This window comes from Salvia splendens, chromosome 4, assembly GCF_004379255.2.
Source record: "Salvia splendens isolate huo1 chromosome 4, SspV2, whole genome shotgun sequence".
Classification (NCBI taxonomy): Eukaryota; Viridiplantae; Streptophyta; class Magnoliopsida; order Lamiales; family Lamiaceae; genus Salvia; species Salvia splendens.
The window spans coordinates 36,422,363-36,443,072 of NC_056035.1; the positions used below are offsets into that span (position 1 = coordinate 36,422,363).

At 39.7% G+C, this 20,710-nt stretch overlaps 5 protein-coding genes across 8 annotated transcripts; 4 read left to right on the forward strand and 1 right to left on the reverse strand.

Moving 5' to 3' along the window:
* Positions 1–222: 222 nt before the first annotated feature.
* On the forward strand, positions 223–5,847 carry LOC121798043 (protein TRIGALACTOSYLDIACYLGLYCEROL 4, chloroplastic-like). 2 transcript variants are annotated; one of them, XM_042196863.1, is made up of 6 exons: positions 223–239; positions 3,179–3,476; positions 3,545–3,758; positions 4,041–4,392; positions 4,731–5,056; positions 5,418–5,847. In XM_042196863.1, exons 2-6 carry the CDS (start codon positions 3,205–3,207, stop codon positions 5,610–5,612), a joined length of 1,359 nt encoding a protein of 452 aa, XP_042052797.1. In that variant the 5' UTR covers positions 223–239; positions 3,179–3,204; the 3' UTR covers positions 5,613–5,847. The 2 variants fall into 2 exon arrangements, with proteins under 2 accessions (XP_042052797.1, XP_042052798.1); XM_042196864.1 differs by lacking the exon at positions 223–239 and having other exon boundaries at positions 3,164–3,476.
* A 541-nt stretch (positions 5,848–6,388) lies between these two features.
* Positions 6,389–9,604, forward strand: LOC121799748. Of its 3 annotated transcripts, XM_042199207.1 has the most exons (4): positions 6,389–6,504; positions 6,723–7,121; positions 7,226–9,082; positions 9,222–9,604. In XM_042199207.1, the coding sequence occupies exons 2-4, from the start codon at positions 6,766–6,768 to the stop codon at positions 9,313–9,315; spliced, it is 2,307 nt and encodes a 768-aa protein (XP_042055141.1). In that variant the 5' UTR covers positions 6,389–6,504; positions 6,723–6,765; the 3' UTR covers positions 9,316–9,604. The 3 variants fall into 3 exon arrangements, with proteins under 3 accessions (XP_042055141.1, XP_042055140.1, XP_042055142.1); XM_042199206.1 differs by lacking the exon at positions 6,389–6,504 and having other exon boundaries at positions 6,517–7,121; XM_042199208.1 differs by lacking the exons at positions 6,389–6,504; positions 9,222–9,604 and having other exon boundaries at positions 6,517–7,121; positions 7,226–9,086.
* Positions 9,605–10,149: 545 nt separating this feature from the next.
* LOC121801080 (late embryogenesis abundant protein D-29-like) lies at positions 10,150–11,338 on the forward strand. The gene is made up of 2 exons (XM_042200542.1): positions 10,150–10,723; positions 10,818–11,338. Exons 1-2 carry the CDS (start codon positions 10,150–10,152, stop codon positions 10,988–10,990), a joined length of 747 nt encoding a protein of 248 aa, XP_042056476.1. The 3' UTR covers positions 10,991–11,338.
* Positions 11,339–12,700: 1,362 nt separating this feature from the next.
* On the forward strand, positions 12,701–16,001 carry LOC121800219 (50S ribosomal protein L3-2, mitochondrial-like). The gene is made up of 5 exons (XM_042199803.1): positions 12,701–13,152; positions 13,736–13,945; positions 14,314–14,418; positions 15,369–15,482; positions 15,600–16,001. Exons 1-5 carry the CDS (start codon positions 12,829–12,831, stop codon positions 15,771–15,773), a joined length of 927 nt encoding a protein of 308 aa, XP_042055737.1. The 5' UTR covers positions 12,701–12,828; the 3' UTR covers positions 15,774–16,001.
* A 25-nt stretch (positions 16,002–16,026) lies between these two features.
* On the reverse strand, positions 16,027–18,152 carry LOC121800218 (pectinesterase-like). Its single transcript, XM_042199802.1, has 2 exons — positions 17,367–18,152; positions 16,027–17,006 (listed from the first exon to the last, which is right to left on the reverse strand). Exons 1-2 carry the CDS (start codon positions 17,936–17,938, stop codon positions 16,148–16,150), a joined length of 1,431 nt encoding a protein of 476 aa, XP_042055736.1. The 5' UTR covers positions 17,939–18,152; the 3' UTR covers positions 16,027–16,147.
* Positions 18,153–20,710: the final 2,558 nt, after the last annotated feature.

Below are 20,710 nucleotides of genomic sequence, written 5' to 3' on the forward strand. Positions count from 1 at the left end.
AAGATCTAAGACAAAGAAATAAAATGTGTTGGAGAATATAAAACCTATCACTGGATTCAAATTTTGTATTGTACTAGCATTTTTGCACTCATCTACATATGATGCCAATAAATTTTGATTTTGATTTATATGAGAATACATAAAATGAAAAATGCAAAAAAATAAAATGAAAAAAATACTTAAAAAAGAAAGAAGAGTAGGGATTAGGAGTTAGGATTTTAGCAAGAAGCGGAGAATGGGTTTTTTCTCTGTTCTAAACTAAAACTTAGATTCCGTGATTGTATTGGAGTTTTTTTTATTCTGAGTTTGGGAGAGATGCATGACCCTCATGCGTCTCCTTTTAATGAAACGCATGACGATTATGCGTCTTTAAGGGAGACGCATGAGGGTCATGCGTCGCTCTATTTTTTTCGGTTTTTTTAACGACGCATGAGCGTCATGCGTCACAGGTAAAGACGCATAAGCGTCATGCGTCGGTCTTTTTTTTTTATTTTATTAGATGACGCATAGGCGTCATGCTGCAGAAGGATCATAGGCCCGCCCAACTCTTTCCTCTTATCCATGGGCAGTGGCGGACGCAGGAAATTTAATTGGTAGGGGCTGTACTTAGTGATTTTATCCTAATAAAATACTCTCTCCGTCCGCAAATAGGAGTCTCGTTTTTCCATTTTAGTCAGTACGCGAACAGGAGCCGTGGTTCACTTTTACCATAAATGGTAATAGAGCCCCACCTTTCACTAACTCATTTAACTCATATTTCATTTAAAACTAATATATACAAGTGAGACCTATATTCCACTAACTTTTTTCCACCCACTTTTCTTAACACTTCTTAAATCCGTGATGCCAAGAAATGAGACTCCTAATGGCGGACCAAGGTTGTAGTATCTTTTCGCTACATATATAATAATACTGCTCCATGTCATATGAAAAATTGAAAACACAACGATACTAAATATACATAAACATTTTATATAAAACTAGTCCAATACTTTTAAATTATTGAATTTACATAGATTACGTGGAAAGAAAATTAAAATTATATTTTGTATGATGATTTTTGTCGTGAAACCCTATAATTAGATTTTCTATTGGTTGATATTCATTTTAAAATTTTGTTTACAACCTCTAAAGCAGCAATTTATTTAACAAAATGTTTTGAAATGATACTATGAGAGTATATAAGTGAACAGCTGTCAACATTTTAACACATTACACATTTTACAAGGTACTTTACTAATAGGAGTAATATAATATTATTAATATTTATTTTAAAACGTCTTCTTCTTCATTAACCACACGGTAGCCATTGTTGCTGCATTTTTCAACTCTGTAATTTTCGATACTTTACTTTACTTTAGTTCAGCCCCTCCTTATCTTTCAACATTGATCATTTAGGCGTCTAAAATAATATTTTAGTGAGGGCTTATGATGATTTTCAGAATTTTCAAAAAATTTAAAAGTAAAAATATCAAGTAAATGGAACTCTTGGGAGGGGCTTAAGCCCTTCCCCACCTCTTACTGGGTTCGCCACTGTCCATGGGCGTGGGAAAGAATGCCCACATTGAGGCTTTCGTTCATAGGATCAGTTGTGCATGAGCCATATACACTATGTGGCGCCAGGTATATATCTAAATATTTATTTATTTATGCATCTTGGGTTATTTTCTTACATCAATTTTATGTATAGGTGGAAAGGAACAACGCAGATAAGAAATGCTCCTAGACACTCGGTTGAGCATTACCTTGACCAAATATCTCTGATTAGACCTGGCTAGGTGAATATTATTTCAGCTTAGACTTCATTTATGAACTTATTGTGGAGTTAATTTGTCGGTGTTGCCTCAGACTCCACATAGTAATAGCAGTCGTCACATGCAACTTGCTATCAAATTTTATTCCTGCATTAATCCGATATGGGTGTTCTTCATCTCAGTACATAGTACTGCGTTCATTACCAACTTCAGGTACCTCAGAAGGACCACTCGGCAGTTTGTGAAAATATTTCAACCCACTGTGAACGTATTCTGGAAGTGGTTGTTCACCTTGCACGACGGGTTTATACACTATCTCCTCATCACTAGAAAGATCACATGAATCATCACTTAAAATATCATCAGATGATGACGACGACAATGGTGGATCAAGGTCTCCTCGTACAACATGAACATCAACATTATCTTGAACATTCTCTTGAGTATTCAATCCAACATCAGCAGCATCTGCAACATCTGTTTCCTCATTCATACCGCAATCAATGCTCATAGGTTCAACCCTCGTAGATGATCCAACACCATACTCAACAACTGGTGGGATTAAGGCATTTCCAACAGACGCGTACTCAACAAATAATTCAATATGCCGCGTAGAATTTAGGACCTTGTTGAACATAAACAACACACTTTCATCACTGTCAACCCCAGTACATACATAACTCGTACCGGTACCCAAGAAACAATGCCTCCATGATATTTCGATGGAGTGTTGATTTGAATCTATTCTTATCTTAGCACATATCATTGCAACTAATTCAGAGAATGAAGCGCACGAATTCAATATGATGGAGGCTCTCGCACGAGGTGGATCATAACCAATGTCCACTTGAGGAAGTTGAACTATTCTACCACCCCAATATAAACACAAGAATACTGACATGATTTCTGAAAAATATATAAACAAACCAACAACAATTAACGACAATTTTTTTCAATAAACCCTAATTTAGTAAGTTTAAAATGAATTTATCAAAAACCCTAATAATATGCAAATTAACAACAAATAAGGGAGGAATGTTGAAAGATTGAAGGAAACTTACCGAAATATGAAGGGGAATCGCCAAGAAATCGCCAAGGAAATCGCTGAGTTTTGTCTACCTCTCTTTCTCTCGCGTATTCTGTCTATTCTGCCTCTGCCTCTGCCTCGTTTGATTTAATTCGAAATAGAGACGCATAAGCGTCTTGCGTCTCTCCCTAAGACGCATGACGCTTATGCGTCGTCTAATAAAATAAAAAAAAGACAGCGACGCATGACCCTCATGCGTCTCACGCATAATCGCTATGCGTTTCATTAAAAGGAGACGCATGAGGGTCATGCGTCTCTTCCAAATCCGGAATAAATTTAATCACGGAATCTAAGTTTTAGTTTAGAACAGAAAAAGAAAAAAACCCGCGGAGAATAGAGTGATGTTGATGGAAGGTAATTGAGATGACGATGAAGAAGCTAAGATGGGCGATGGAAGGAGAGTTCTGGGAGCTGGACTCTTCGACGCCGGCGACATTGGACGGAGTGGCGCGGCCTGTGGCAGGGGATCTTCCTCTTCCGCTGGGATTGAGCCGCGGAGCGAGGCTGTCGCGTCCCAAACAAATTGATTTCATGCAACGGTTCATGGCGGCGCCGTTCGTCCCCTCGTTTTCCGACGGAGTTGGATTCTCTCTCCAACGCCTCCTCTCTCTCCCCTCCTTTGCCCGCGATGCCTGGTTGGTTAATTAGCTCCCCGTTCTCGTTCTCTCATTCATCAAATTCAAATATTTCATCTCTCTTGCAGTTTTACAACATTGCTAGGGCAATTCAATGTTCAAAAGTTTGCAGCTTCTCTCAAAAAATCGGAGAGCATTTGGAAACACTTTTCCGACCCCCAATTTTACAGCCTCAATCTGTGTTGGGAGTGGTTGATTACACCTCGAGATACTCTGCTGCTCACTTCAGAAGCACAAGCTGACCACAAAACTCCAAGGAAAAAGGCAATTTTTCATCACAAGGCAAGCAACTTATTAGTAATTGATATTCATCTTGATCGATAACAACCAACAGGAAACGATTAGGATGGTGTTACGGGCATTTACTTTTGAGGTTAACCATTATAGATAAAATTAGTACTATAGGTTAATCTTGTCTACTTAGATGGATTGGAAATTTGTGGATATCCCAATGCCCTTGATAACTCCTATCATTTGAGCTAATTTTGGTTATTTCATATCCCATTGAAAAGATTGATTGGAGAAATCCTAGTAATGAGGTTAATGTGATGTTTCTTGTTGCAGTTTCAAAATCATAACCTTACCGTGGAGGCATCTTCTCCATCACTTTTTGTTGATGATGATGGTAATTACTGGGATGTGCCATTCACATTGGCTATGGATGTGGGTTCAATAGCTCCTCATTCCGCCACTAGCTGTCATTTCTGCATCAGCCACAATGCAGGTTCTCCCCGCCCTCTCACCCCAAGCCAAATATCTCCTCCTCCCACTTTACTTCCTGGTCTCTCTGCTAAATCTGCCTTTTCATTCAACAAACACTTTGACATTTGGAAGAGTGAGGCTCCAAAGGCAAGAATGGTGCAGCCATATGATATACTGCTCTCTAATCCTCATGTATCAGCATCAACAATCCTAGGTAATCGATATTCATTTCTCTTGTTTCAAGGTTAAAGCATACACATTTTTACTAACTAGTTATATTGCATTGCTGCTTATCTTGAAAGTTTGGTAGGATAGCTAAGTAGCTAAATCATCTATCTTGGAGTTATATGATAAAAAATGACCTAAAATATGTGTTCTTATCACGTTTTGTTTATGTATCTTCCCTCTCAAACTGGCCCTTAGGTTATTTGTTGAGCATTGCTGCTTATCTTGAACTTGAACAAACCAAACCAATTGCTTGGACCCTTTGATTTGTTCAACATTCTTGTTTTATTTTTGCTTAGTAACATTTGGCTTCGTTTTTCACTTTAGGTACTGTAATTACTACATCCCTTGGTGAAAATTCACTGACACCCCGTGGACAAGATGAGGAAACATTTAGGCTTTGCGCCAAAGGAGCAAATTATGCCGCTTCAGCTGATCTATTTGCATCTGCATCCCTTTCTGCTCAGCTTGGAAATTTCCAAAAGAACTTTTTGGACCTTACCCGCTTTCATGCTCGACTAGATATACCTTCGGGCTCCAAATTCATAAATGGGGCCTATAAGGTGGCTCGGGAACTTTACAATTCTGAAGCACCAACTGCGGAAGCACTTCAGGCAATTACTCCTTCTGCCACCCTCTCATTTCAGCAGCAGGTAACCTTAGCTTTTGACTCTTGAGATTGAATACAGACTGCTAAACGCTTGTTATATTGCACACTGCATCTCACTCTTATACATGTGCTCTGAAATTACATTTCTCGGCTTATTATTATTGACTATTATGTTTGTTTGTATTTTATTTACAAGCACATAGGCAGTATCATTTTCATATCCGAGGCCGATGTGCTTAAGGGTAGCAGGCATTGAAAAGTTTCAGCGCTTGTTTATTTAGTGAAGTCATTAAGGCATAGTTGGTTTTAATTCAATTTTCAGCTCATGAAGTAGACTTGCAAAAGCTGTGCGTGAATATTCCTATATGTGAAGCTTATGTTGGCCTCTCTCTTTGTAAATGCAGATGGCTGGACCTTTCAGCTTGAGAGTTGATAGTGGAGTGAGTGTTGATCTGAAGAAAGAATGGTACTTGAATGTGAATGATCCTGTATTTGCTGTCGAGTACGCGTTGCACGTTCTTGGGTCGGCAAAAGCTGTTGCTTGGTATTCCCCAAAGCAAAGAGAGTTCATGATAGAACTCAGATTTTTTGAGACTTGAGGAGACAGGAAGATGCTTATAGTTTCTTGTATTTTGATAGTAGACTTTGAAACTCTCATATTTTGGTAGTAGCCTTTGATATTTTTTTGACACGGGATTCACTTGTTGCAGCTTCAAAGTGTTCTTTCTTGTAAAGTATGAAGGGAGGCTTTGATATTTCTGCACAACCTATTGTGTTTACATCTCTTGTATTGAATTCCACAACAATGATATTTCCATCATTTCGAGCGAATAATGCACCATAGCAATTTTCTATCCTACATGAATTTTCATACTACTATTTTCTTAGGTTCTATTTTAAAAAATCTTGTAATCCTACATTGACGTTTGGTGAAAATTTATCAAATAAAAATTTAAAAGCATAAATATATTTTCTGAGTTCCAAGTTCCAACCAAAAAAAATCACTTTTTAATCCATCTTTGACCAGATGAATAATTTAATTTGACACGCATAATTTTGGCTGAATAAATTTTTTCTTCAATTTGATTTAGTCAAATTATCTTTTTTAATAAGAAAAATATTTTGAGTATGTATAGCTTATTAGGTCATCAAATTTTTATTCGATATATTTGGATTTCTTAGATTTTATTTTATATCCCCCAAATGAGTATTCAATATTTGACTAAATAAAATCATAAATCAGTTGCTTTTTTGAAGGACAAACCTAAATATATATAAAAAAAAAACTTTTGTCACACATTATTCAGTAATCGATGATAATAGGGGAGCGTAGGATGAAATAATGAACGGCTCCGATTTGTGGTAGGCGATATCGGTTTAAACGGGCTACTTCTCCACCCGACCCGGAAGATGGCCTTCTCTCTCTCCGGAACCCTTTCCCTCTGTGGTGGCATCAACATTGTATCTCTGCATACATCAATTTCATTGCAGGTAAACCTTGCTTCCCCGATTTCATGAGTAATTTTCTAGGGTTAATTTGTTACTTTTCTCTTCTTTTTTCGCTGATTTTGCTGAATTCTCTATTTCTCAACTTTTCTCCGTGGACCGTCCTTTTATGATTTCGATTTACTGTGATTGTTTCTTCACTGCCAATTCCATTATTCTGTTCTCTGCTGTGTTTATGTGATCATTACTATTACTTTGTGTAGAATTTGCGGTTGAAGTCAATTGTTATTCGCTGGGGTTGTGCTTATGGCCACTAAGAAAATCATAGGCATATGCCAATCTGGTGGGGAATTTGTAACAAACAAAGATGATGGGTCCTTATTTTATACTGGCGGTGAAGCTTATGCCCTAGACCTCGACCAGCAAACTCAATTGAAGGATTTTAAGCATGAACTAGCTGAAACTTTTCAGTGCTCTGCTGATGGCATGGCAATTAAATATTTTCTCCCCGGTAATCGAAAGACCTTGATCACCATATCTAAAGACAAGGACCTCAAGCGTATGGTTAACTTCTTTAAGGATGCTGATCAAGTTGAGGTCTTTGTAATAGCTGAAGAAGCCGCTGGTCGGAACGTTTCCAACATGCCGGCCACTGCCAGTAGGTAATTCTACTTTTCAGCTACCTAGTTATATTATCGTATGCGGTTTTTTCTGTATTTTAATAAACAGCTAGCTCAGATTTTTTCGTTTTCCTGAAATTGTGCAGGTCAAGCAGGACAACTGTGTCTGAGACTGCAGTAATTCCTTCTGATGTTCCTTTGGATCTAATGCAAACCGATGATGCAATTGTTTTAGATGAGCCTATTGAAACTGTACCGCTTGCTGCGTGCTCTTTTAGCAATGAAGATAAGCATCGGAGAGCAGCAACTCAGTGGGAGAATATTATCACTGGTGTGGACCAAAGATTCAACACTTTTGCTGAGTTTCGCGAGGCTCTTCATAAATACTCAATTGCCCATGGGTTCACCTACAAATATAAGAAAAATGACAGCCATAGGGTGACTGCCAAGTGCAAGACAGAAGGTTGCCCGTGGCGCATATATGCATCGAGGTTGGCAACCACTCAGTTGATATGCATTAAAAAGATGAATCCTGAGCATACTTGTGGGGGAGCAACTGTGAAAGCTGGCTACAGAGCAACTAGGGGGTGGATAGGAAGCATTATCAAGGAGAAATTGAAAGTTTCTCCGAATTATAAGCCAAAGGACATTGCTAGTGATATCAAGCGCGACTATGGCATTCAGTTGAACTACACGCAAGCTTGGCGTGCTAAGGAAATTGCAAGAGAGCAGCTTCAGGGCTCATACAAAGAGGCATACTCACAGTTGCCATATTTCTGCGAGAAGATAATGGAGACTAATCCAGGTAGTCTAGCTGCATTCAGCACCAAGGAGGATTCCAGCTTCCGTCGTTTTTTTGTATCATTCCGTGCCTCAATAGCTGGGTTTCATCAGTGTCGTCCTCTTCTTTTTCTTGATAGCACTCTACTCTACTCAAAGTATCAAGGAACCTTATTGGCTGCAACAGCTGCAGATGGGAATGACGATTTCTTTCCTGTTGCATTTGCTGTTGTTGATGAAGAAACAGAGGATAACTGGCATTGGTTTCTGTTGCAACTCAAATCTGCTCTCTCAACATCAGAACAGATCACCTTTGTCTCTGACTTCCAGAAAGGCATTAGGGAGTCATTGCTTGATATATTTGGCAAGGAATGCTATCACGGGTATTGTGTACGTTGTCTAGCTGAGAAGCTCAACAAAGACCTGAAAGGACAGTTTTCTCACGATGCAAGGCGCCTCCTGATCCAAGATTTCCACGCTGCTGCATCTGCACGGAAACATGACGAGTTTGAGAGATGTGTTGAGAACATAAAGGCTATCTCGGTTGAGGCATATAATTGGGTTATTAGCAGTGAGCCACACCACTGGGCTAATGCGTTTTTTGGCGGGGCAAGGTATAACCACATGACATCCAATTTTGGTAGAGAGTTCTACGATTGGGTGTCTGAGGTTGATGAGCTGCCTATAACGCAGATGGTTGACGTGCTGCGTGGGAAGATCATGGAGTTAATATACAGAAGACGACTTGAATCAAGCCAATGGGTGACTAGGTTGACACCTTGTATGGAGGAGAAACTTGCACAAGAGAATTTGAAAGCAAGAAACCTCCAAGTATTGCTATCACATGGCAGTACATTCGAGGTGCGTGGTGATAACTCGGTTGAGGCAGTTGATATTGGGAACTGGGATTGTAGTTGCAAAGGGTGGCAGCTGAGTGGATTGCCTTGCTGCCATGCCGTAGCAGTTCTTGGGAATAACGTGTATGATTATTGCTCAAGATTCTTCACAGCAGACTGTTACCGCGCAAGCTACGCAGAGTCTATAAACCCGATGCCAAATGTGGAGAAACCGGAGACAAGTGAGGCTGCACTTGTGACGCCGCCTCCTACAAAACGGCCACCGGGCAGGCCAAAGCTGAAACTGGTTGAATCTGTGGATATTATTAAACGGCAGCTGCAATGCAGCAAGTGCAAGGGCTTGGGCCACAATAAGAAGACTTGCAAGTAAGAAGATTGAATGAGTATCATAATCATATACTAGTAGCATGCATATTTAACTTTTATTGGTTAAAATCTTATTCTTATTGTGGTGTTGGTTGTTTGTTGATTGGCATAATTGGTGTATGTGTTATTGCAAGTGCAGTAAGGTGAATGGAATTGAGGAAGTGGCGGTACAACATCCAGTGTTGGTTGGGCTGTTGGAAGAAGAACCGGAAGGAAACACACTTGTTAATTAAAAGGCATGCATGTGGAGCGAGCTAGCTATAGCTATAGCTTAGTTTTAGTTTAGTTTAGTTTGTGTTCCATTCCATAAAGACACGAGTGAGAGAGACAGAAGAGAGAGAGTAAGTTGATACAAATTGAAGATGATTGTAGGAGAGTTGATTGTTTTTCTTTCTTGTTGAGCAAAATGGTGTTAAAATTTGAGGCTGGACTAGACTCGATGTTAGTGATGTTGATGTACATGTACTAATCAATTTTGTAGTTGAAAGTTTCTCCATTGATTCATTGGAATTGGAATTGGAATTGGAATTGCAATTGCAATGCAGGATATGTAGCACTAATTTGATCATACTCTCTATTGTAACAAACCAATTAAGCATATTCAGGTGATGAATTGATCAATAAGATAAAGTTAAAATTAAAATGTACGAAATGAGATGATAACTTAAATTAATAAATTAGAATGATATATTTGAAAATTTGAAATGATAAAGAATGAGGAGGTTAAGAAGCAAGAGAGTAGTAGAATATAATGGAGATTGAATAGGTGGAAAGTGAGGGTTGTAACCGGTGGCCACGTTTGGAGGCAGTGTGCCACTTGTCCCTCCCACAACGTACGCAGAGGTTTTCGTGTATTTTATTTATTTCATATATACGTATATACACGACCATCCAAATTCAACATCAGCTTCATCGATAAATCTATCATCATTGAAGTCGATTTGTTTGCGATTGTAAGAGGAGAGGGAGAGGCTGTTGATGCCGCATATGTGGGTATTGCTTGTAGTGACGCTGGTCTTATTTGTGCTTGTGCTAGTAGTGGGTAGCTACACGAACTCAGTAAAATCATGAAGGCAACAACAAAGCTAGTGTTGTTCTTGTTGGCGGTGGTGTTGCTAGTGGGCGTGGGAAGCAGCACCGCAACAACCATCAAGGACGAGTCATGGGCCGAATGGGCCAAAGACAAGGTCTCCGAGGGCCTCGGCTTCAGCGCCGACGACGCCAAGGACAAGGCCGCAGACAAGTCCAAGCACGGTTATGATGCCACAGTCGACACCGCCCACGACGCCAAAGACGAGGCTGCCAACACGGCCAAGCACGGCTACGACGCCACAATTGACGCCGCCAAGTACACCAAGGACAAGGCTGCCAACACGGCCGAGCACGGCTACGGTGCGGCCAAGTCTGCCAACGCTGCCGAGCAAGGCTACGATGCCACAATCGATGCCGCCAAGTACACCAAAGACATGGCTGCCAATGCGGCCAAGCACGGCTACGATGCCACAATCGACGCTGCCGAGTACGCCAAGGACAAGGCTGCCAGCGCGGCCAAACACGGCTCTGATGCCACAATCGACGCTGCCAAGTACACCAAAGATAAGGCTGCCAACGCTGCCAAATACGGCTCCGACGCGGCCGCCGGTAATTTATAGTTCTATGTGTTGAATCTGGTTTAGTGTACCGCATATCAAGAGGTTGAGCTTATAGACTGTTTTTGAACTTGATTTTTGTACAGGAAGCGGGCAGTATGCTTCGGAGAAGGCGGGTGGGGATATGAAGAAGACGGCGGAGGAGGAAGTGAGTTGGACGAAGGAGGCATTTGAGGCGGCTAGACTCAAGGCTGAGGCAGCCAAAGATGCGATTGCATCTAATCTCAAATCAAATAAGATCAAGGACGAGGAGCTCTAATCATCCTTCCTCTTTATTTTGTTTATACATTTCAACCCTTTAGTTCTACTTGTAATCTTGCATCACTGGAGGAGTAGTATTTCGTAGTACCCAATAAATATAGTTTCACTTCTATAATTAAGATACCAAAATCAAGAATTCGTACATAAGTATCTAGTATTTCAATGTGACCATGCTTTGAATCGCCCTACATCGGTGATGCATCATTTCAACAATCAAATTCAACTAACTATTTTTTGTTGGAAGTAATCAAGTTCTCAAATCTATCTAAATTTTCTAACCAATTATTGGAACACACCTGATTGTATTGTTTGGGTCCCCAACTGGAGAGGGTCTAATATAAACCTGTATTTGATTTATTTTCACTCTGATCTCTTCATATATTACAATTAACATCTCTCCATATAATTATTGAACACTAATTTACACTTAAAAAATACTACTACTGTGGTAGGACATTTTTTTTGAGGAGTCGTGTCCCTTAATACATTTTAAAAGATGTCATTTCTAGTCTATCTCTTTCTATTTCTTTTCTATATATGGAAAGTTCAAAAATCATCATATAATAATCCAGAAATTGCAATAGAAAAGAAAAAAGGGAGGTTTGTGATGATTTTTCAATAGGATTTCCCTAATCCTCCCTTCCCGAAAGGAAGAGCGTGAAATTCTTTTTCCTTTCCGCAGGGACCAGGAGATTGGATCTAGCCGTAAGAAGCCCTTCTGGAATAAATATTCAGCCGCTTGTGAACCTTCGGGTACTGTTTTATTCAATGTTTGTTCAATTACTCTTTTACCCGCAAATGCAATGTAGGAATTTAAGAAAGTCCCCGGGAGGGCTTAGTTGATCCATGATTTATGTTTCATCTTTCGTTTAAAAGATGCTTTTAACTTTCTCTCCGTCCTTCTAAATTATCTCAAAAGATGCATCATTAGAACGTAGAACCGGAAATGAGATAAGCAATTAGCTTCAATCTTACTAAGAATCAATCTATTTTTGGTTTTTGAGTTAAAAAGTAGTACTAGTATCTAATTTTAGGTTTATGTTAAAATAAAATTAATTTTTTTTTCAAATTTTATGAGAAAAAATAGATAATATTTTTTAAGGTATGAGTTTAGTGTAAATGGTTGAAGTAAACACACAAATATACTAAAATAGTTTGAATTTAATATGAATGGTTGGACAAATATACTAAAATAGTTTGAATTTAATATGAATGGTTGGAGATGTTTTTAATTGTAATTTTGGTTATTTTTTGAAAGATTACTAACGCAAATAATTAAGTTACAATTTTTTTTCTTCTTATAAAGTCAGTTTTTAATATTGGTTAATTTTTTTAAAAAAAGCAATACACGTAATGAAATTAATTTTGTCTTATAAAATAAGTTCATTATTGTGGTGAGAAATACAGTATATCCAAAAGTTAGGAAGTGTCTCATCTCCATTTTTTTCTCTTTTATTTTCTTTAATTTCCCAATCATCATTATTCTATTTTTCATTTGGATTGATAAATTAAAAATAGTATCACTATTCTCTATTTATCTTAATCTGTTTATAAATAAAATTAATTATTAGGAGTATAACTTACAGTACTAATTTTCGTATCGCGAAATCGAGGAAATGTAGTGTAGATAATAGAAAAATTTATAAACAGGGAGAAAAATTGAGGCGATTTCACGAAAGGAAAAACTGTGGGCGAAGTAGAGGAACATAACCCTTGAGCACTAAAACCCTACAACCACACCTCAGGTAAACTCATCTTTCTCATGTCACCGACGGAGCTAAAACCCCAGAATCCCCAACCATAACAACAACAAATCAATCATCAATCAACTCGATAATGGCGGCCGCTTCGAGAGGCCTCGTTTCTCGTGTCAGTCACCTCCTCTCCGCCGGTCCTCCTCTTAGATCCCTATCATTTTCCCAGCGGCGGAGCTTCACCGCCGAGCCAGAATTTGAAACCACCGCATCTCGAATCATCGACCCCAAACCCGGCGTCATGACTCCCGATTCCAGGCGCACTGGCACCATCGCCGTTAAATGTGGAATGACGGCGCTCTGGGACAAGTGGGGCGCCAGGGTTCCTATTACCATTCTCTGGATGGATGATAACATCGTCTCCCAAGTCAAGCTCCCCGAAACCGAAGGCTTTTGTGCGCTTCAGGTTCATTTTTGCACTAGCATTCCCTTTTCTTTGTTGCCATACCTTCCTTGTTCAACAGAATAGTAGTTTCCTTCAGCTAGTTGTTTCTCAGCCTTAGGGTTTACTCTATTTCTATCTTGAACATCAGCATGAATAGTTTGTTTTCTTGCGATGTTTAATATGGTCAAATTGAGGTTTGGAACTTCTGTTTAGAGAAAATTGTAGATCATTATGTGCTGAGTTCAATAATTTTTTTAATTTAGCCGATTGGTTGTGTAATTGGAATAGAAAAGTCAATTCTTCATATTGATGGTTGGTAACCAAGAACAAATGTTGGCCTTAAAATTATTTCTATTTTGAACATCAGCTGAGTGGTTTTGCATTTCCAATTCCTGAGTGCTAAGTTGATAAAATTGATGTTTGGGACTTCACTTTAGGTGCTTGATCCTCGCCTAGTGTGTGGGAACCCTTATGATTTGGAATTTGCAGATATGATCATTCGGGATTTGGTTAATATATTTTGTAGTCTCTGGAAAGTTTTGTTTTTCTTATGTGATATCAACTCCTCAATGGGTTTAACATTTAGTCGTATGGTGGTAGCTAGATTGGATGTGGACAAAAAAAGGAGAAGCATTTGAGAAAGCCTGAAGTAGGTCATTTTAGAGCTCAAGGTGTGCCCATGAAAAGGAAGCTCAGGGAGTTTCCAGTGACTGAGGATGCTCTTCTTCCCGTTGGAACGACACTAGATGTCCGCCATTTTGTACCGGGGCAATATGTTGATGTAACCGGAATTACAAAAGGGAAGGGGTTTCAGGTGACAGTGAACTCCATTTTCACCTATATCCGTTTTCTGCTTCATTCGTAAAACTTTTTCTCTGCAGTTTGTTTCATTAGATTAATGGAAAATTATTAGAAATTTAAGCGGTGATGTAATGGTTAGCAGTAGACTTATGTAATGTGCTTAACTATCTGTATAAACTGATTATCTTGAAGCATCTCTGCTGGAAAAAAATTGTATACTTTAATACTTGTCATGAATTGTCATTTTTCTTGAAGTTCAGTCTTTTCCTTGTCTTCATCCTAGTTTGCTTAAGTAACATATGTTGAGAAATGCATGTCAGTCTTTTAAAAATGACCCTTCTCCATGACCTGAACAACAATAAATTATTGTTTTGTCCATAGGGTGGTATGAAAAGGTGGGGATTTAAAGGTATGCCTGCATCACATGGTGCATCATTGTCACATCGAAGTATCGGCTCTACTGGTCAAAGGGATGCGCCAGGAAAGGTATGGATTGTCATTTATGAATTGTTACGCTTGTAGCCTTATGGAATCTATAAGTTCGTATGTTTTACTAAATTTTAGCAGCATACTGCTGCTCCTTATTCCCTTTCATTTTGTTATTATACTGAACTTTTACATCATATTTGGGTACTCTTTCTATCAATGGATCAAAATCACTACAATTTGGTGGGATGGTTTGTTGCATCATACATACGAGATATTACCGAGCTGTAAGAAAGTAGAAAACTGTTTAATAGATTTGAAGTTGATAACTATCCTTGGTAAACGTGCAATATACAGAGTTGTTTAGAAAAAAAGGGAAAAAGGTCGCTGAGGTGCTTATAGTTCATAGTTGCAAACATGCACCGAGTAATTTGGCATGCTTGAAGTTCCTTTATTTTATGGACTGCCTGGCATTCTTTTCATGCAAGGGACATGTTTTGAACGTTTCAAGCTGCTCTTTTGGTAGCATTGATGCACTAGTTGATCACTTGGTAGTTTCTTGCAACATTTTTCTCATTGATTGTCTTTTGTAATCACTGATCTATTTGCATATCTACTGCTGGAAGTATATATATATATATATATATATATATATATATATATATATATATATATATATATATATATATATATGTGTGTGTGCTACCAGCAAACTTAGGTCTGACTTTAATAAAGTGGTGGCCAAAGAGAGGTATTCCATATATTAGTATATACGATATTAGTGCCTATATATCATTTTTTTGGCATAGCCTGATTGTAAAAGTTTAGTATCCATTACAATAAGGAGATTATGTATCTTAGGCTTTGAGAATCTATAAACCAGTAGGATTATAATAATATATGCGGTTTTAGACTTTCACATTGGTCTGTTTGAGTAAGCCGTTTTAAGGACTGTCCATGGCTTTGTGGTGTTTGCATATTGTAATTTGCTATTCTATCTTTGCTTACAGGTTTTCAAGGGAAAGAAGATGCCTGGGCACATGGGTGTTGAACAGAGAACAGTTAAAAATGTTTGGGTTTACAAAATTGACCCGGCAAGGAACCTGATGTGGGTGAGAGGCCAGGTACTGCTTTCTTTTCCGTCTGCATCCAATGTTCGAAGCAGCTGATAAGTTATAGCTAGTTATGCTATTTTCATCTTTTCCTTTCATAATATCTTTAATAAATTTCCTACTTTTCAGGTCCCAGGCGCTACAGGAAATTTTGTCTTCATAAAAGATGCTGTGTACAAGAAGCCAGACGTCACTTTACTTCCATTTCCTACTTATTTTGCACCAGAAGACGAGGATCCATCACAACTGGAACCTATAGTAGCTGATCATGGTGATATAGACCCCTTCATGGCAGCAGATTGAGGGCTGAACGCTATTTTTTTAATTCGGTTTGAGGCATTAGAGCAAGGTCTGTTTTGAAATGGTGGTTTTATGAATTGTATTTGGTTTAAGGATACGAGCTCTAAATAGAAGATGGAAGGGTTGTGATAGTTGTATTAGAATCAATCCTTGATTGTCTTGTTTTCATGTTTCTCTAATAAATACACAAGGTTTTATGCCAAAATTAGAGAAGTTTGTTTCCAGTTTTAATACCCATATAGTCAAGAGTCTTGAAAATCGTTTATTTATTGATGGAAAAAGGCAAGAATAGTGCATTATTTGAGTACATGCGGTGGGTTGACAGGAAACTAGTAAGATTCATCCTCCTCCGCATCCTATGACTATGCAATGAACATCTAGTAAGCAAGGCCGACGGAGAAGGGGACGGTGGTGGCCGGTAGCCACTGGTCTCCTTGTAGGAAGGGTCCAACAGTGTACCTCTGAGCTTCATCCTTATTAGTCATCACGGCGTACCCCTTCCAGTTCACCCTCTTGTCCGTGGGGCTCCCTGGCCCACGGTTGTTATACTCCCGGTAAAACAACGTGTCAAGAGCGAAGGTGCCAGCCCACGGCAGCCACCCTTCCGGTTGAATGAAATCAGCCAACCAAGACTCCATCACCAAGGTCATCGAGTTCTCCTTCCATGGCCTCCCTAGATAGGTTGGAATCTGCATCCTGACCGGGTCCAGCTTCTTCTCCGGGACGATCTTACAGTTCTGGATCACAATCCCTGTCGGCTCGTTCTTCTTGATCCTCCCTTGGGCAGTCACCGTGTTCTTCTGCTTGTCCATCGGCTTCCTCACTATGATGAGGCAATTCTGCAGGATGGTGGCCGAGTCCCCGAAGATGAAGTCCACCGTGCCCGAGACAAGGCAGTTGCGGTAGAACTGCCGATGCGTCTGGATGTATAGTGTGTCTTGGAACCCATCCATTCGGCAATTGTAGAAGGCCGCCATGTCGGATTGCACGCGTAGTGCCACGGCCTGGTGCCCCTGCGCCCCGGCCGTGTTGCGGAAGCCCATCGACTTGCAGATGAAGCCGTTGCCAATCGCGCTGAACGAGGCGGTCTGGAAGGTCGAGACGCCGTCAGTGAAGCACTTCTTTCCGGTCACGATCGATTTTCTTGGGCCATCTCCGTACATGAATATATTGACTTGATCTTTTGTCACAGTGATATACTCGTCGTACACTCCCGCCTTCACATATATCACATACCTATCACCACATATATAGTTAAATGAACGAATAGATATAAAATTTTCACTCCTAATACAAACATTAAGTTTATAAGATGTATGCGTGCCTTGGGGTGTGTAGGTATGGTATACCACGATATACCGAGGTATGGGAAAATTGATATTGTTATCGTATCGAAAGATTTTGGTACGGTATCATACCGGATTAAAAATTGCGGTATATCGAAAAACCTGTATTTTTGATATTTTTTTAGTACGGTAAATGCGGTATTTTTCCCCACCCTATGCATGCCCCAATTATGCTACCCATTTTTTCCTTATAAACAAAGATAGTAGAGTAGAAATTTGAAAGGACTCGAACTCGAGATATATATATTACCTTCCCTGAACACCGCCTTTAGGATACGCGTCGAGCGCTGCCTGAATGGTCTTATACTGGCCGCTCCCGTCCTGCGCCACCACGGCGTTGGGCTCGGGCTCCCCTCCGATCGCGAGAAGCTTCCGGTCCCCGGGCTTCATCCACGACGGGAACCCGTTGAGCAGCGTCTTCGTTTCATCGGGCAAGCTCTTCCCGTCCAACGACTTGGTAATGTTCGATATTGACGCCACAATCGAGAGCGCATTATCCGTGAGCTCGGTGGCATTCAACAGCCCGTTGGATATCCCGTCCTTGAGCTCGGGCGTTTCGAAGCCGTCTTTACAGGTCTCGTGGTAAGAGAGGACGGCGCTGAGCCAGTTCTTGAGCTCGGCCTCCCTCTCGGCGATGGTGTCGACGCTGCTCTCCCCGACCGCCGTCATGGATTCCTGCAGCTCCTCCACCGCGAACTGGAGGAGCTCCTTGCAGTCGTCCACCGCCATCTTCTCCTGCGGCTTGGTGGCAGCCTTGCCGATCTCGGCGGGGCGCTCCTTCGCAATCTCCACCTCCTGCTTGGCCACCTTGATCGCGGCCATCAGGTAGTCCGTCAGCCCCGCGGACTTGTTGCTCGCCACCGGGGTCAGGGCGGCGCTGCACGACTCCGCGTTGCTCGTGAACGAGCAGATTTTCTCCACCGGGGCTGTCCCCAGCGCCTCCAGCGCCTCGCCCTCGTCCACGCTGCCGCCGCCTTCCGCAGCCGCGGCGAGGTGGTCATGCTGCAGGAAGGCTGCAGCCGCGCATATGATTATCAACTTGCGCCAATTCATGTTTGTTTGATTAAGAGATAATTTTAATTTAATTAGTTGTGATCTTGATCTATATATAGATGTACATGATTGCAAATTACTAGTGGCTTTGCGGATAGTTAGAAATGCGGAGGTGTGTAATTCTAGTACCTACATACTTAATTTAGTACTACCACTAATTTAAACATGGCCAATTTATAAATTTTACATTAAGGGGGCGTAATTTTAGTAGATATTCCCCTAAATTTTAATCAGAAAATATTGTTACCACGATCCTATTAAGTCAAGCGATGCCCATTTTCTTGAGAGATTCAAGCTTGGACTGGTGCAAGATGCAATGCCTCTTTTTTTTCCTTCTCACCTTTTTGTTTTGGATTGGTAGTTTGGCCTGGGCTTGAGATGCATGCATAGTTTTGATGCGTGCAAGCCTCTGATCATATTCCTTTCTACTAGTAGTATGAATTAAGAATGGGATGAGTATTTTTTTGTAGTACTTGCAATTGCAATCTATATATTCAACCACATTTGAATTACATTGATGTTATAGTATGAAAGGATGATCTACTACCACCATAATATGACTCTGCAATAATGTACTACTAACTACACACATTGATTGTAATTTGCAAATCCGTGTTTTGTTTGATTCAGTTTTTGTCTTATTTTCTAGAATATCACATACCAAAATTTGAATTATATACCCAATTTTGATCCTAACACTCATTTTCAGTATATAAAATACTTTTATTTCCCTCTCAATCTTATTTTGTCCCTCAACAGTCAACATCATAGTCGCGGACCCATAACTGTCGACTCCAATATATATAAGGAAACAAATATCTCTTTTAAAGACTATAGAAGCTATGCAAAGAGATCAAGTATGATATAATGTCATTAACAAGTTTTTAGAGCCCGTATGCTTTATATTCATATAGTACTACTTATTTGTAATTCTTTGAGTTTTTATTTGTAGATAAAATGTTACTCCCTCCGTCCCACATAATTTGGGACACTTTGACCGGGCACGGGTTTTAAGAAATATAATGAAAAGTGAGTTGAAAAAGTTAGTGGAATGTGAGTCCTACTTTTATATATTAGTTTTATAATTAAATGTGAGTAGGAATGAGTTAGTGGAATGTGGGGTCCACTACCAAAAATGGTAAAAGTGAAATGGGTAAAATTATGTGGGACGGAGGGAGTATTTTCTTTAAAGAAATGTACATGAAAAATTGAATACATTTTTATTCTCTATTTTTTCTCTGTAATTTTTGTACTATTGTCATGACAAACTTTTTTTTTTTGTTTTTGGATTCAAATTTTGAAGTACCAATCTAGAAAAAATTCCGACAATCATGGAATCAGCGAGAATTTAGTTAAAAAAACACAAGTTGATGGATTGGTTGAATTCACCACACATATCACCTTATGCGCACACAATTTTGGTACGCATAGCATCAAATAATGTACAATTCATAGCATATATCCCAACTCTGCAAAGGTTGTGCACTCGCATAGTGTAATATGGTTAGTATGATTCGATGCAACTCATACCATACGTATCAAAAGTGCGTGCAATGTTAGCACCGTGCACACACAAAATTTGATATGCATAGTACAAAATGACCAAATTCAGACTATGTTTATTAATCTTGTGTGCAAATTCTCAAAGTCGGGCGGATGCATGATTAATCAATTTTAATTGTATTTGATTGATTACTCATTTTTACTTATTTTAGTTTTTTACTAATAAAATGAGATAAATATTGGTTTAATCTTATTTACCAAACCCTACTAAAATTATCTTAAATTTAATCTATATAATTAAATATAGTACTACTTAATATAAAATTCTATATTAGTGATTTACTTTTTAACTAAGATTCATTTTATTTATTACTAGTATATATTCGGTCTCTCACTATTATCTTTGATTTTTTTTTACACACACATCGGAGTTCGAGATACATTGGCAAGCGAACCAGCCTCTTGCATGCCCTCGTGGTCACGTCCGAACTAGCCTCCTCCTGCCCCTCGTGGCCCACGAACTAGTCGCTTAACCCACCCTCAGACGGGTCCAGGCCAAGCACCGGCCTCTCCCTTTCCGAACTAGCCTCCTCCTGCCCCTCGTGGCCCACGAACTAGTCGCTTAACCCACCCTCAGACGGGTCCAGGCCAAGCACCGGCCTCTCCCTTTCCCTGGTGGCCCACGAACTAGCTGCTTAACCCACCCTTAGACTGGTCCAGGCCCGTATGCTTGCAAAGTCCCAAGGCAACAAGCCTTGGGCCCACAGAGAAATTAATCCCAAATTTGCGCCATCCAGTATTCGAACTCAGGACCTCCTGGATGGCGCCATATCCTTGCCTCCCTTCTCAACCAGTTGAGCCAGGAGGCTTGGATACTATTATCTTTGATTATAAAACCAAACTTTACAAAGTCTCAAATACACTACTATGTATGATTGAATTGGAACATGTACATCCTTTATAACCAATGAAAAATTAGCAAGGTGATGATTCTCAAACACACTTTACAATGTAATGGTTGAACATGTATATCATTTT

Bases quoted from the DNA above. Each gene is read 5' to 3' on its own strand.
- LOC121798043 (XM_042196863.1), top strand. From the start codon at position 3,205: ATGACGATGAAGAAGCTAAGATGGGCGATGGAAGGAGAGTTCTGGGAG. The intron at 3,477-3,544 runs GTTGGTTAATTA...TCTCTCTTGCAG, and splicing joins TCCTTTGCCCGCGATGCCTG to TTTTACAACATTGCTAGGGC. The intron at 5,057-5,417 runs GTAACCTTAGCT...TTGTAAATGCAG, and splicing joins CCCTCTCATTTCAGCAGCAG to ATGGCTGGACCTTTCAGCTT.
- LOC121799748 (XM_042199207.1), top strand. From the start codon at position 6,766: ATGGCCACTAAGAAAATCATAGGCATATGCCAATCTGGTGGGGAATTT. The intron at 7,122-7,225 runs GTAATTCTACTT...GAAATTGTGCAG, and splicing joins ATGCCGGCCACTGCCAGTAG to GTCAAGCAGGACAACTGTGT. The intron at 9,083-9,221 runs GTAAGAAGATTG...TTGCAAGTGCAG, and splicing joins CACAATAAGAAGACTTGCAA to TAAGGTGAATGGAATTGAGG.
- LOC121801080 (XM_042200542.1), top strand. From the start codon at position 10,150: ATGAAGGCAACAACAAAGCTAGTGTTGTTCTTGTTGGCGGTGGTGTTG. The intron at 10,724-10,817 runs GTAATTTATAGT...ATTTTTGTACAG, and splicing joins CGGCTCCGACGCGGCCGCCG to GAAGCGGGCAGTATGCTTCG.
- LOC121800219 (XM_042199803.1), top strand. From the start codon at position 12,829: ATGGCGGCCGCTTCGAGAGGCCTCGTTTCTCGTGTCAGTCACCTCCTC. The intron at 13,153-13,735 runs GTTCATTTTTGC...GGTGGTAGCTAG, and splicing joins AAGGCTTTTGTGCGCTTCAG to ATTGGATGTGGACAAAAAAA. The intron at 13,946-14,313 runs GTGACAGTGAAC...TTTTGTCCATAG, and splicing joins CAAAAGGGAAGGGGTTTCAG to GGTGGTATGAAAAGGTGGGG.
- LOC121800218 (XM_042199802.1), bottom strand. From the start codon at position 17,938: ATGGCCGCGATCAAGGTGGCCAAGCAGGAGGTGGAGATTGCGAAGGAG. The intron at 17,007-17,366 runs GTAATATATATA...ATGTGGTGATAG, and splicing joins AAAGGCGGTGTTCAGGGAAG to GTATGTGATATATGTGAAGG.